Source organism: Natator depressus, chromosome 3 (genome assembly GCF_965152275.1).
Source record: "Natator depressus isolate rNatDep1 chromosome 3, rNatDep2.hap1, whole genome shotgun sequence".
Classification (NCBI taxonomy): domain Eukaryota; kingdom Metazoa; phylum Chordata; order Testudines; family Cheloniidae; genus Natator; species Natator depressus.
In genome coordinates this window covers 74,716,623-74,732,176 of record NC_134236.1, presented here as the reverse complement: position 1 = coordinate 74,732,176, position 15,554 = coordinate 74,716,623, and the positions used below count along the sequence as shown (strand labels likewise).

The following is a 15,554-nucleotide window of genomic DNA, read 5'->3' as shown; positions in this document are numbered from 1 at the left end:
TATTGTTATAGATGTACTTGCTGACAGATATTTTAAAATAAATGACCAAAAATAATTGAAACTGTTCATATCGTGTTATTTTGACCAATAAAATATGCAGAATTTTGCAGTATTTTAAAATATTATGTGCAGAATTTTTAATTTTTTGGCACAGAATTCCCCCACGAGTAAAGAATCTTGTGTATACGGGATCCACACAGTTTTGTAATGAACAGAGATAGATGATGTTGCGTGTGAGGGTTGGGGTTAAGTGTTTTGTCTTTTGAGAACTCTTTCCAAACTGTGGCAGAAAGAGTTGGTGTTATATAAAAAAATAACGGTGTGCAAGGCATGGAAGACAAGGTCCCTTCCCCACAGAGCTTATAATTTAAACAGAGAGAATGCATATAAGCAGAGATCAGGGTATGGGAGGTAATGAAAAGCAGTGTGATTTACTGGTGAAGTTAAGCTTTCATCAGGGTTTTGCCATGATTTTAAAAAAAAATTAAGTGGATTTGGTGGGGAAAATTTTGAATTTTGGTTTCCTTGAAATTGATGTTGCTAGGAAATTTTTTTTTCCTTCAGGAAGCAATTTAAAGAGCCTTTTTTGTAATTGAGAGCTGTTAATTGTTGATCCGATTCTGGGTGGCAAGCCAGTACACCCTCTGCACACCTCCAGTGCACCCTCTGGGTTTGTGTTGTAGCATTAAAATTCAGTCAACCAGACTATAGTGTATGCATTAATTTTACTCGGTCTTGTATCCTCTATGCCTTGTAGCACTCCTAGGCTCTTGTTGGTTTTTTTCTTCTTTCTTTTTCTCTCTCTGAAGCAACTCAGGTGAAACCCTGACCCCACAAAAGTCAGTGGGAGTTCTGTCATTAGTTTCAATCTTCAGGAATAAAATATGGGCCCAATTCTGCAAGACTTCTGTTTCACTGATGTCAATGAGAGCTCTGCAGGTGGAGGCCTTGTAAGATAAGGCCTTATGAGCTGTCCAGGATTATGGAACCTAGTACTCTTTCCTTAGTTATCTGTGTAACTGTCTCCGTACGTTCTGCTTGGCATAGGGTCGTGCCAACGTTTTACACAAGCACGTTTTAAGGACAGCGTAGATCTCCCTTCCAATGATAAAATTGTTTGTGGTCAATTCATGTGCCTGTAAAACATGTAACGATTTTAGAACACACGTAAGAACATAATATAAGAACAGCCATACCAGGTAAGACGAATGGTCCAGCTAGCCCAGTATCCTGTGTTCCACCAAGGGCTTCAGAGGGAATGAACAGAACAGGCAATCATCCTCTGTCGTCTACTCCCAGCTTCTGGCAAACAGAAGCTAGGGACAGTCAGAGCATGGGGTTGCATTTCTGACCATCCTGTCTTACAGCCATTGATGGACCTATCCTTCATAAACGTAACTCCTTCCTTTTTGAATCCTGTTATAGTTTTGGCCTTCACAACATCCCCTGGCAGTGAGTTACACAGGTTGACTGTGCATTGTGTGAAGTACTTCCTTTTTTTTAAATCTGCTGCCTAGTAATTTCACTGAGTGACCCCTAGTTCTTGTGTTTTGTGAACGAGTAAATAACATTTCCTTATTCATTTTCTCCACACCAGTCAAGACATCTGTCATATCCTTCTTAGTTGTCTCTCTTTTCCAGACTGAAAAGTCCCAGTCTTTTTAACTTCTCCTCATATGGAAGCTGTTCCATACACCTAATCATTTTTGTTGCCTATCTTTACCTTTTCCAATTCCAATATATCTTTTTTGAGATGGGGTGACCATATCTGCACGCAGTATTCAAGCTGTGGGCGTACCATAGATTATGTAGAGGCAATATGCTATTTTCTGTCTTATCATCTATCCCTTTCTTAATGATTCCTAACGTTCTGTTAACTTTTTTTTGACTGTCGATGCACATTGAGCGGATGTTTTCAGAGAACTATTCGCAATGACTCCAAGATCTCTTTTTTGAGTGGTAACAGCTAATTTAGACCCCATCATTTTGTATGTGTAGTTGGGATTATGTTTTCTAATGTGCATTACTTTGCATTTATCAACACTGAATTTTATCTGCCATTTTGTTGCCCAGTCACAAAGTTTTGTGAGATCCCTTTGTAACTCTTCACAGTCTGCTTTGGATTTAACTATGTTGAGTAATTTTGCAACCTCACTGTTTACCTCTTGTGATAAATGAAATGGGGGTGGGGGGAAGTCCCTTTTATGGACACCCAGCCAGCCAGTTAGCTATACAATCCCTCTTAGTAGTTGTTCTCTACTTGCTTTACCTGTAAAGGGTTAAAAAGCCTCCCTGCATAGGTAAAAGGAAGAGTAGGCACCTGACCAAAAGAGCCAATGAGAAAGCTAGAACTTTTAAAATTGGGAAATAACTTCCCCTAAGTCTGTCTGTGTTGGGGAGAAACAGAGACAGGGCTGTAGCTATGCTGTAAGAGCTTGGGCCAGGTATGAAAAATTATACCTACAAACTACTCATTTGAAACCCCAGATATGTAAGTAGATCAGGAAATGGCTAGGAAGATGCAATCAGGTTTATTTGTTTATTTCTTTATGGCTTGTGGACTCCTCTGTGCTAACCCCAAATGCTTTTATTTTGCTTGTAACCTTTAAGCTGGACCTCAAGAAGGTTATTCTTGAAGCTGAATTTTTGTAAGTGAGTTTTTTAAATCTAGCAGTAGCCTGAGTTTTCAATGTATTTTCTTTCTTTTTGTTTTTAATAAAATTTACCTTTTTTGAGAACAGGATTGGATTTTGTGTCCTAAGAGGTTTGTGCACATGTTGTTTAATTACCTGGTTGCAACAGCTGATTTCCTTTGTTTTCTTTCTCGGCTCTTCCCCCCGGGGTGGGGGGGGAGGGGTGAAAGGGCTTGAGGGTACCCCACAGGAAGGAATTCCCAAGTGCTCCTTTCTGGGTTCTCAAAGGGGTTTTTGCACTTGGGTGGTGGCAGTAGCTATCCATCCAAGGTCAGCTGTAACCTTGGGAATTTAATACAAGCCTGAAGTAGCCAGTATTAATTTTTAGAATCCTTGCGGGCCCCCATCTGCACTCAAAGTGCCAGAGTGGGGAATCAGCCTTGATACCCCTTTTCCCAGATCATTTATGAATATGTTGAACAGTAGTAGTCCCAGTACAGACCCCTGGAGGACACCACTATTTACCTCTCTCTATTGTGAAAACTGACCGTTTATTTCTACCCTTTGTTTCCTATCTTTTAACTGATTTTTGATCCATGAGAAGACCTTCCCACTTATCCCATGAAGCTTACTTTGCTTAAGAGCCTTTGGTGAGGGACTTTCTCAAAGGCTTTCTGAAAGTCTAAGTACACTGTATTGATTGGATCACATGTTTGTTGACCCCCTCAAAGAATTCTAATAGATTGGTGAGGCATGATTTCCCTTTACAAAAGCCATATTGAATCTTTCCCAGCAAATTGCGTTCATCTAAATGTCTGATAATTCTGTTCTTTACTATTGTTTCAACCAATTTGCCTGATACTGAAGTTATGCTTACTGGCCTGTAATTGCCAGGGTAGCCTCAGGAGACTTTTTAAAAAATTGGCGTCACATTAGTTACCTTCCAGTCATCTGGTACAGAGAATGATTTAAGTAATAGGTTACGTGCCACAGTTAGTAGTTCTTCAATTTTATATTTGAGTAACTTCAGAACTCTTGGGTGAATAGCATCTGGTCCTGGTGAGTTATTACTGTACAATTTATCAATTTGTTCCAAAACCTTCTGTAATGACACCTCAATCTGGGATGGTTCCTTAGATTTGTCATACAGAGGCATTTGTTACTGACAGGAATTTGCAAATGAAGAAACCTTTACTGCAGTGTAGTGACTGCACGGATTGTGCCAGCAAAGTAGATATTATAATGCCAACTATTCTATTGTCAACCAGAATAATATCAAACTTTTATGAAAGGGAGAAGACATCAGGGATTAATTTGGAATGGGAAAACTTTCCTCAAATAAGTTTTCTGCTTGTAAACAAAAACGATATTCCTCTCAGAATTGCTTGTTGACCCAAATACAGTGCATAGAAATTGTTGTCTTTGTGTCCGTAGAATCAAGCCGAAGCGTTAAGGAGATCTGATCTTTTGTTGTGTTTTAGGACAAATTGTGTATGCTCACCAATTCATGAATCTAACAGGAGAAAATTTAACCAATATCAGTTTATTTGAAGCCCACTGTGGAAACCTCTTCTGCGATCTGATAAGCTTGTCAATCAGCAAATATACGAAGGTATTATTATTTTATTTCTTTTTTGCAGAAAGCACCTGAAAGCCCCAATCATAATCAGGGCTGCTTTGTGCTAGGTGCTGTACAGATGCATAGGAAAACAGTCCCTTGGTGGTGGTGGTTTAAAATTTTGCCATTGGTTTAATATACCAAATTTTTAAAGAGTGTTATTTGTTAGAAACTCATACTGTGTTGTATTTATTCATGACCATCTGGCAATTGAATGGGAGAGTAATTTTGAAATGCATTGTGTACAGAACTGAAGTGTGTGCCTCATTTAATAAGTTCAGTGTGCTGGGTTTCATGCCAAACATGAGCTGTAGATGCAGAAAATATCTTTCCATACTTTCTCAAAAGGAACAAAAAGAGTGACTAAAACCTTGGCAGTAAGCTAACTGGGCACTTACTTACAATGTCATATTACACTTTATATTTATGCCACTCCTATTTCAACAACCTCAGCTTTCTGTTACAGCTTCTTTACATTGGTCAAAGGAAACTTTGGGTAGACAGACAAGAGCTAGCTGTGTTCAAGCTAGCATGCTAAAAATAGCAGTATAGCCAAAGTAGCAGGACCAGCAGCTTGCACTTGCCACCTGAGTACAAACTGGCCTGGACCTCTTGGGTGTGTACTTACGCAGCTAGCCCATGTTGCCCCTGGCTACACTGCTATTTTTATCACACTAGTTGAGCAGACTAGTACTTTACTGTGCTTTACTGTGTACCTTTACTTTGTACACTTTACTGTGTACACTAGTGCTTTACTGTGTACCCGAGCAGCATGCTCCCAGCTGCAGTGTAATGTACCCTTTTTTGCGTAACTCTTTATATATATATATATATATATATATATATATATAATAAAAACATTGGTGCGCTGACTTTTCTTCACAGCCTTCTATCATCAGCAGATCTAAACTAGGAAGTCTAATTGCTCTATATACCAGCCAGTAGAGTAATCTCACATTCTTCTTTGATATGTTGTCACTGTGGATTCTGCTCTAGGTGCACACACATCTCTGTTTCTCTGAGTGTGAGAAACTGAAAGGTAACTCACCACAAGACTGCTTTACATATTAAAAATCAGTCTGAAGAGAATTTCTCTAAACAAAAAGTAATAATCAGATAAGGCGCATGATTCAAAATGTGCTCTTTGGAGCATGTTAAAATAATGTCTTATTGCAGGACCACCAAAATGCTACTATGTGAAATATTGTAGGGACATTGAGGCATTTTAACATACTCACATGAACAAAAATTCTCCTCAGTTGAACAAATTTTGTTCTGTTAGCATTACACATAACCATTAAGGGATTTGCATGTTAAAAATAATAAATACTAAATCATTTGGAAGCTTTTACTTCTCTTCCCAGGAACATCAAGTGAATCTAATCAATCATTTTCTCTCTCTTTCACTAATAGACAATGAATTGGTATTTAGTGCTATTTCTTTTCATTAGTACTTAGAACATCCGTTTCACTTATTAAATATTTTTTGAAAGGTCATTTGAACCTGGTTTAGTAAAAGCTTAAAAGTAATGCTGCTTATACTGTACCTTGGTAAATAATGGTTCCTTTGCTGTGTGCATGATTTATTTTAGATGTTAATGGAATAGTGCATTGTGCTTCACAAGAATCTTCTGTAATTGTGTATAAATTCTAAATTGTTGCAACAAAGAGAATGGAAATATTAGTATGTAAAATGCAACTTCAGATACCCTGCTGCTCTGTGAGTGAGTGGACTTCATATTTTCTTCACCAGGTTAGACCATCAGAGGCTCTAACTAGTCACCACTACCCCTGTAGTTGCATTAAGGAATTATGGGTTCTGCTTATTCATCTGCTGGACCACAGAAATAAAGGGTCTCAGACAGAGGTAAGTGGAAACATTGCTGCATGCACAGCATGAGGAAAATATAGGAAAGTGTTTACAAAACATTCAAATAGTGATTGGTCAATTACCAAATTAAGCACCAGATTGTGCCATGAATGCACCAGTTCACATCCAGTGTGATGCAGAGTTGCACTGCCCCATCAGGAGCTTTAGGAGAGATTATGCTCCCTGACATACAAGAGACAAATGTGCCAGCTATGTCACCTTAGCCCCCACTCTTGAGAGTTTGTTGTGTCCTGGTTTGAGTTTTGTCACTGGTAGTTTTCTTGTGGCCCAGGGCACTGATAGGGAGCAGTCCCTGTTTTCAGGAAAGCAAGGCAATTGAGGCTGTTACTCTTTATTGAGGTGGGAGGGGGACCACAAGAGAAGGGCAGTAGTCCTTGCATAATTGGCCCTCTGACACACCCACCCACCCACCCACCATTAGGCAGGTTTGCACGGCAAGGCCCAGCTACAATCGTTCCCTGAATATTTATTAGAAGACATTTCAGAAAAGCTTCTTTGAAAGCGCCAATCTTCATAAAATCCAAAGCGCTGTTCTTCTTTCAAATGGGTTTAAATACGCATTACTGCAGTGCACAGTCTGTATATCATCAAACAGCTTCACGGTAGAGTATTCAGAATTTTTAATGTGAGCAGACATAAAGTCTCTTTAGTGAAAATTTTCTGATTGTAAATTATTTGTGCTACAGTAGCATCTACAAGTCACAGTCAAGATCAGGGTGCCAGTGTGCTAGGTGCTGTACAAATGCTGAGCATAACAAAGTCTGTATTCCTGAAGATCTTATAATATAATTAGACAAGACAGACAAAAGGTGGTTGAACAGAGGAGTGTTGTTCCCATTTTTAGAAATGGCACATCTGCATGATTTGGGTAAAGGAATGGAGAGTATTCTTAACATTTGAGGATGACACCAAGCTGGCAGGGTTTGCAATCAGTTTAGAGTGCAGAATTAGAATTCAAAATGACCTTGCCAAATTGGAGAATTGGTATGAATTTAGCAAGCTGAAATTCAGTAAAGACAAGTGAAAAGTACTTCACTTAGAAAGGAAAAATCAAATGCACAACTACAAAATAGAAAATAACTGGCCAGCTGAATAGGCTCTGGGGTTATAGAGGATCACAAATTGAGTATGAGTCATCAGTGTGTTGCAGTTGTGAAAAAGGCTAATGTCATTCTGGGGTATATTAAAAGGAGTGTTGTATGTAAGACCAGGGAGGTAATTGTCCCACTTTACTCAACACTGGGGAGGCCTCAGCTGGAGTACTGTGCTCAGTTGTGAGTGCCCCACTTTAGAAAAGATGTGTACAAATTGGAGAGTGTCCAGAGGAGAGCAATGAAAATGATAAAAGGTTTAGAAAACCTGACCTATGAGGAAAGGTTAAAAAAAAACCTGGGCACGTTTAATTTTGAGAAAAGAAGACTGAGGGAGGACCTGATAAGTCTTCAAATAATAAAGAGGACAATGATCAATTATTCTCCATGTCCACTAAAGGTAGAACAAGAAGTAATGGGCTTAATCTGCAGCAAGGGAGATTTAGGTCAGAAAATAGGAAAAGTTTCTAACTCTAAAGTTTCTAACTATAAGGGCAGTAAAGCTCTGGAATAGGCTTCCAAGGAAAGTTGTTGAATCGCCGTCACTAGAGGTTTTAAGAATGGGTTAGACAAACACCTGTCAGGGATGGTCTAAGTTTACTTGCTATGGCCTCAGCTCAGTGGGCTGGTCTTGATGACTTCTTGAGGTCCCCGCCAGCCGTACAGTTCTATAAGTCTATGATTAAGTGACTTGCCCCAGGTCACAAAGGAAGTCTGTGATGGAACAAGGAATTGTTTCACTTCTCAGGCTAATGTGCTAACCAGTGGACAATCCTTCCTTCCCATTGTGCTGGGCTGTGGCAGAGCTCCAGACTTTAAAAAGATCTCCTGAGTCCCCGTCCAGTGCCTTTAACACAAGATCATAATAAATATAAAAATGTCAAGCTAGCTCCTTTAATTAAAATAAATAAATGGGTAGGCCTTGTTCTCTCTCACTAGATCTCTCCCTAGCTAATATTATTTCATATAATTATTTATCTGCTATATGAAGTGCAGGCAAACTGTTATTCTTTTTGGGAACTCGGTTGTGTCTAAAGTTCCTGTTCCATTTGATATATTTTATGTATTCTAAGACTGTTGTTTTTAAAGAATATTTTCATAAACAGTTTTTCACTTTCAGGGTTTAAATAGTTCAGTTTTTCTTTTGTTAGACAGGTCAACTACAGTCCACACCAGTGCAAGATGATTCTCTTTTCTTCATTCTTTTGAGGATGGTAGAATGCACCATCTTCTAGACCCCTGCTCTATGTGCTTTTGAGCTAACCTGTAAAAATTCTAGGAGCATGTTCTCCCATGATGACTAATGGTCATCCTTTCACTGCCCTTGTTTTCCATTTGCCTTCTGAAGAATAACATCCTAAAATGGCTCTAGGTTTTCCTGGGTGCCACTTAACTTTGTTATTCAGTATTTTTTTAATGACTGTCAGCTTGTTTTTTCCTTTAATACCAAAAGGACAATCGTAATGAGTAAACAGGATAGTATTGAGGGAAATCTCTTTAACATAGACTTAGATTATCATTTAATCTACTGTACAAAGTCATTTAACGCAGCCCTGGTGGGCTTTCTCTGTTCTCTGCAGTCTTTTTGGAGCTGGGTGAATAAACTTCTGAAGAAAGTCTTTGAAAGACCCAATACTGCAGAAGGGATGTCTGTTTTTGAGCCAGTGCAGTGCAAAGATCCATTAAGTTTTAGCTGGTGGATTATTACTCATCTGGCATCACTTTACCAGTTTGACCGTAACGGAAATGTAGAGGAAAAGGTAGGTTTGTATTTTCTAATATTTTAACATTTTATTTACACCTGTAATCTCATGCAGGTATTTGGTGGTGGAAAATGGAAATTGGAAAATAGATCAGTGTTGTTACGCTAATTTTTCATGTCTACATTACAAAGTTCCTTTAAAGGTTCATGATTTTAAGGCATACTGCTTGCAATCTATTCCATGAACCCTGAGCATATGGATCTAAAAAACATGGATTCAGTCAGTAACCCAAGTAAGGGGACTAGAAAGTCCTGCTAGTTAGCAGTCATGTACTTATTGCTAAAAGAAAAGGAGTACTTGTGGCACCTTAAAGACTAACCAATTTATTTGAGCATAAGCTTTTGTGAGCTACAGCTCACTTCATCGGATGCATACTGTGAGCTGTAGCTCACGAAAGCTTATGCTCAAATAAATTGGTTAGTCTCTAAGGTGCCACAAGTACTCCTTTTCTTTTTGCGAATACAGACTAACACGGCTGTTACTCTGAAACCTGTACTTATTGCTGTAGCATATGTTTTAAGACTGTCCACCTTCAGCATAACTGCTTCATTGAGTTCACTGCTTCAGTAACTGAACATATTAGAATGATTATCTGCATTGGATGCTAGCTTCATGTAGGTTTTCTATTCTTTAAATGAGGTGTAAAGCTGAAGCATTGACTGCACTCAGTCATTAATGCCACTTGTCATAAGAGTTAAGGGTGTTAATGTTGGTGCTCTCACTGAATTCCCGTCTGGCTAATTACATTCTGCCTAAGTAATTTCCCTTGCAGTTTAAATTGCATTCATATTTTTCTTAATTTCCTGTTCTAAACTGTTATGTAGTGTTGCTGTGTACTGTTAAATAAACTGCATATTATTAAGATTGCTTGACACTTCCCATTAGAAGATCCTGTTTTCAATTATGTATGACTTTTTGCCAAACTTTACCCATTTGGGCTGAGATTTCCCATGCCAGATGTCTGCCGCAGGATGAGTTTTGTAGTTTTTTTTGTTTTTGTTGAAAAATTTCACTAAAACCATTAAGCTGTTTCTGAGCATGAGGCTAGGAAAAAATACATTGTTTCGCAATAATAAAAAACAATTGGCAGCTTTTTCTTTGGAGAACTCTAGTGTCCTGGTGCTTTGGAGCAGGGGCTTGAAATTTGGCAGTTTGTGTTAGGAGCATTCCTTTTGCTGTCCCTGTAAAATCCACCTGCATTTGGCTGGCTCAGTGGAGTCTTAAAAGACTATAGCAGCTAAAATTGCTGAAGAATCTGTGCCCACTCGTCATGATCCTGGTGCTGATCAGACTATGCATGCCCACACAGAGCAACTGAGCATGCTCCCTCCAGCCCAGGGCTATAAAGGTGGAATTGGACTTTCCTTGCAATGGTTGCTCCCAGCTGCCCTGGGCAGGGGTGGAACTGAAAGCAGGGAGCCTTTCATTCCTGTGCTCTCAGTGACCCCTCTGCTGAAGTCCAGACAGCACGGGGGAGGAAGCTGTCTGGCTCCAATGCAAAGGGGTTTGGGCCAGTGTGTGTGTGTGTGTGGAATGGATTGGGATAAGGAATTTGGAGGGGGAGATTAGAAGTGGAAGCTGGCAGGCAGGGGGTGGGGAGGAGAGGGAAATTAGGGCTGGTAATTGGGGGGAGACTGGGACAAGGAGCCAGGGGAAGACTGGGATTGGCTGGGCAAGGAGACTGGGACAAAGAGGCCTGTCTAATGTTGGTCCACATAGAAGATAAGAACCTACTACTGCTATTAGTTACCTCAAATGGCAGAGGTTTGTGCAATAGTTCTAAAGGTTCCAACGCTGCTGGTGAACCATGTGGGTGTCAATATGATGCCACATGATGGAATTTCTATTTTTTTCAGATCGCTTTTTTTAAAACCTAGGAAATTACATAAACACAAATTTATGTTAAAGGAACATTGAAGTTGCAAAACCAAGCAAACAAATGCTATGAAATGCCAGGCTTAAGGCTGAAAGAGGTGGTTGTCTTTAGGATCCCAGCTTCATTTGTTGTAGAAGTCGGAAGGTGCACAATGAATGAGGCAGTGTATTTCATGAAGAAAAAGAGTGTTTTCCTGGTTAGGGCAGCTGCTCTAGAGAATTGGATGCTATCTCTAAAGCAAGTCACTTACACTTTTCACAAGTGGCTGCTAATTGTGTATTCCTTACTTTCTGAGTGCCCAATTGAGACCAAGGGGTCTGATTTACAGAAAAGTCCTGAGCATTCACATCTGCAGCTGAAGCCAATGGGAGCTGGGCTTTGGCTGTATTTGAGTAGTATATAATGTTAAGTACTCTGAAAAATCAGGTCCTGGGTGTCTCAAATTAGATACTTTAGACCTTTGGACCTTAATCTCACTGTGCCTCAATTCCCCATCTTGTAAAATGGGGATATCCCCCTTCCCCAAATTTCACTAAGGTGTTGTGAAAATAATTGAATTTGTTTGTGAAGTACTCAGATGGCATAGTGCTAAGTGGCACAGAAAAGCCCATGAGATAATTAATAAGTCTGTTTTCAGAGCTGGGGTTGAATAGTGCAGTAAATAAGGCATGGGATCACACGTGGAACAGTGAGGAGATAACAAAATAATGAATAGCAGCTCATTAAGAGAGCACTATCCATTCTGTACCCTGAATGAGGCAGGGGTCCTGTGGAAAATATAGTATGGTAGAACCTTAAAGATATGAACACCAGAGTTATGGACTGACCGGTCAACTGGACACCAAGTGAAACCAGAAGTAACCAATCAGATAGCAGCAGAGACCGGGGGGGGGGGATTAGCAATTCTCTGCCTTCCTGCAGAGGAGTAACCCCCCCCACCCCCGGACTGAATTAACTCTTTGTACCTGTGTAGCAGACAACTGATTGGTATTCAAATAGAGCTACTCACAATGTTGTTGTTTGTTTGTTTGTTTGTTTTCTTGAATCTGGCATCTCCGACATTCTTCACATTGATTATGTAATTAATGTAATTAAAGATTATCATGATGCAGATGCACAAGGGGGTCAAGTTAAGCTTCCACAAGCAACCTTAATTCTCACACTTGCTAACTTTTGAGTGCTAGACTTTGCAACCTTAATATTCTTTTATGCTAGTTTTCGTGGGTGTAGTATATTCTGTGTGCCCGGGTCTTACATGTAATGCCTGAGATTAATATAAAACTTACTTATTAAATCATCATTAATGTAATCAAAGGTTCAGACAAAATAATAATACTGCTAGAAGATTCTAAAATACTCAGTCTGCTCTCAAGGACTGATGCACTGAGGTCTTCCTATACCACTATGCAAAAATCCAGTGCTCACATCCTGAACTCAAACCTTTGCTCCATGAGTTGAATCGCCTTGATTTACTGTTGAATAACCTCTGTGCTCTCTCCCTCAGACCAGATCCTGAAACGATGGTGATTGTTTCTAGACCCTGAAGGGAGCTGTATCTAATCTTTGGCCAAAGGGGAGGAGTACCTGCTTTGGGTTTGCAAACTGGGAAAGATCTAGAGAGAGAAAGATGGTCTTAGTTCATCTCACTTTGACTGTGACACTTATTAATAACAAGGCTGGAAGAAGCCCAAGAAAATGTACCTACTTTTCCTTGTCTGCCAAAATGTCTTCAACATTAGAGTACTTTGGTCGTATCCAGTGATGAGCTGCCAAAATCTTAACAACGGGTTCCCTCCTCACCCCACGCGAGGATCGTTGCCCACCCCTGCCCCCCAGGACTCCTGCCCCATCCAACCCCCCCGCGTTCCTTGAGCCCCCCCCATCAGGACCCCTGCCTCATCCACTCCCCTCCCCTGTCCCCTGACTGCCCCCAGAACAGGGCCGGAGGGTCTCGTGGGCCACCGTAATGGGTGCCTACCCCACCCCTAAGAGCCAGAGGGACCTGCCAGGGGGCGAGATGGGGAGTCCCAGTGGTGCTTACCTGGGGCAGCTCCCAGGAAGCATCCGGGAGGTCCCTCTGGCTCCTAGGGGCGGGGGAGCGTAGCTGGGGGGAAGCAGGGGGAGCAGCCGCTCCCCCACTGATCACATCAAAAGTGGCGCCTTAGGTGCCAACTCCCTGGGTGCTCCGGGGCTGGAGCACCCACGGGAAAAATGTGGTGGGTGCAGAGCACCCACCGGCAGCTCACCTCACCTCTGCTCCGCCTCCTCCGCTGAACGCACCGTCCCGCTCTGCTTCTCCACCCCCCGACACCCCCCCCCCGGCTTCCCGCGAAGCAGCTGTTCGGCAGGAAGCCTGGGAGGACTGAGAAGCAGGCGGCGGCTTCACACTCAGGCTGACGGTGGCAGAGTTGAGCTGGGGCGAGGAGTGGTTCCCTTGCGCGTCCCCCACCCCAGTTACCTGCTGCGGCTTGGGCGGCCCTCCTTGCGCGCCGCCCCCCCCCCCCCCCTGCGCGAAGCTCACCTCTGTCTCCCTGGGCCTGAGCGGGAAGCTGCGGCCTGCTTCTCAGCCTGCCCTGGCTTCCTGTGCGAACAGCTGATTCGCGGGAAGTCTGCGGGGGGGGCGGGGGGAGGAGAAGCAGGGCGGGGCGGCGCATTCAGGGGAGGAGGCGGAGTGGAGGTGAGCTGGGGGTGGGGCGGGGAGCTGCTGGTGGGTGCTCTGCATGGAGCACCCATGGAGTCGGCGCCTAAGGCACCACTTTTGGCCAGTTAAATTTAGAAGCCCTTTTAGAACCGGTTGTTCCACGAGGGACAACCGGTTCTAAAAGGGCTTCTAAATTTAACAACTGGTTCTAGCGAACCGGCTCCAGCTCACTACTGGTTGTATCACCCCTTCCCATCTCTCCTTTGTCCTAACTGCACCCGTTGACTGATCCTAATCTTGGCTTTGCACCTTTTTGTATTTGGCAACCTCCACTTGGAACAACCTCCACTTTCCCAAGCACCCGTACCCTTTGTCTACTTCAAAATTGTCCTTTAAATCCTACTACTCCTGTGGAGCCTTTTGTTATTTTTTATTATTTGTATTTTGGTACTGTCCAGTAGAGCTGGCCAGGAAACATTTTTCTTGTCCCACAAGATTTTTTTTGAGTTTTCAAAAAAATTTCCTACCCCAAATTGGGACAAAAAATCAATCTCAAATTTTTGCAAACTGAAAATCTGAAAAATAATTTGGATCAGGTTGATTGAAACATTTCATTTCAATAATTTTTAAACATTTTGTTTATATTTTGTCTTTTAATTTTTTTTTTTTTAACTATAAATTAAATTTCAACCCAAAGTCTTTTGGAATTGAAAACGAGAACTTTTTCATTTTGAAAATGTCAAAACAGGACATTTAGACCGTTTGAAATGGCCCACTGTGCGGTAGGGAAGTGCTATTGTTCCCATTGTACGGATCAGGAGCTGAGGCACACAGCCACTGGTGGAGCAGAGAATTGAACCCTGGTCTCCTGTATCCCATGTTAGTGCTAAGTGCTGGACTATCCATCCCTCTTATTGGGCTTGGCACCATACATATAAGTAATAAGAGACAGTCCATGCCCCAAACAAATTACAATCTAAATAGACAAGATAAAAGATAGGAGAAAGTAAGTAGTATTATCTTTATTTTATAGCTAGGAACTAAGGTAGAGAGAGAGAAAGGTCAAACAGGAAGTCTGTGGCAGAGCCACGTTATGATGCCATCTTTCTTAAGTCCTGTCCAATACCCTAATCATAAGACTTTTCCTACATACGTTCATCTTGGTGTTTGCAAACTTCTCTGTATTGGAACTACTGTTTTGTCCATCATATTTTTCTGAGTTTGGCTGTAATCTTCTCCATAGATCTTGCCTTTTAGTTACCTTACAGAGTTCTGTGTATGCTTACAAAGTTCTGTAAGTAATTACAACATTTTGTCACAAACCACAGGAGATCAGTTTCAGAGTGGTAGCTGTGAGTGCTAATTTTCTCTTTTTTTGAATTACAGCCTGGAATCTTCCTTGAAAATAAGGGGCTAAAGTAATCACTGATGTAAGCTTGTTGAAGTCAGTGGAGTTATACTAGGAATTCAGCTTACTTTTGTTGGTTAACAGTTAGCTGTGATAGAGGACTCTGTTATACATGTTCTTGCTCTTATTAAACTGTGATCAAAGGTGGGAGGGTGATATATAATAATGATGGTTATTCATATGGGCCTTAGCAGAAATTGCCTCTCGTCCTGTGTCATCTGTGGAAGAATTTCAGTTTTTTAATGTGGACTGCTTTGGCTAATATGAAAGCTTTTAAAATGCTAAATAGGGTTCAGACGTAGTTCTTTTTTTCTTTAGCTTGTTTATCTTAGTCATTTCATACAGGTAGATTTAAACAGGAAAATGGTGTCCAGTTTCTCTGTTTCCCATATAGGGAACTATCCAGTGTTCATTTCTCAGAGTGAAGAGGGGTGCACAGGCCGTCTGTTTTTGTATTTTCTGTAACCGAAACACAGACCACGCCACATTATTCTGAAAAGTACTGTTCGTACATTTAAAAACCAAATAGGGCTTGGAGAGAAAAATCGCCACTTTTGAACATTGCAGGGGTTAATTTTAACACTGCTGTGGACTAAGGAAATATAGTCAGAATTATTTGGGGCTGGAGATTTT

At 41.2% G+C, this 15,554-nt stretch overlaps 1 protein-coding gene across 1 annotated transcript in view; it reads left to right on the top strand.

The window, feature by feature from the left end:
* The window catches only part of MMS22L (MMS22 like, DNA repair protein), a 140,441-nt gene that overhangs the window by 22,971 nt on the left and 101,916 nt on the right, over positions 1-15,554 (top strand). Inside the window, exons 8-10 of the mRNA XM_074948131.1 lie at positions 4,115-4,245; positions 6,005-6,118; positions 8,814-8,993. Coding sequence (XP_074804232.1) covers positions 4,115-4,245; positions 6,005-6,118; positions 8,814-8,993 — 425 coding nt within the window. The remainder of the gene's footprint in view (positions 1-4,114; positions 4,246-6,004; positions 6,119-8,813; positions 8,994-15,554) is intronic.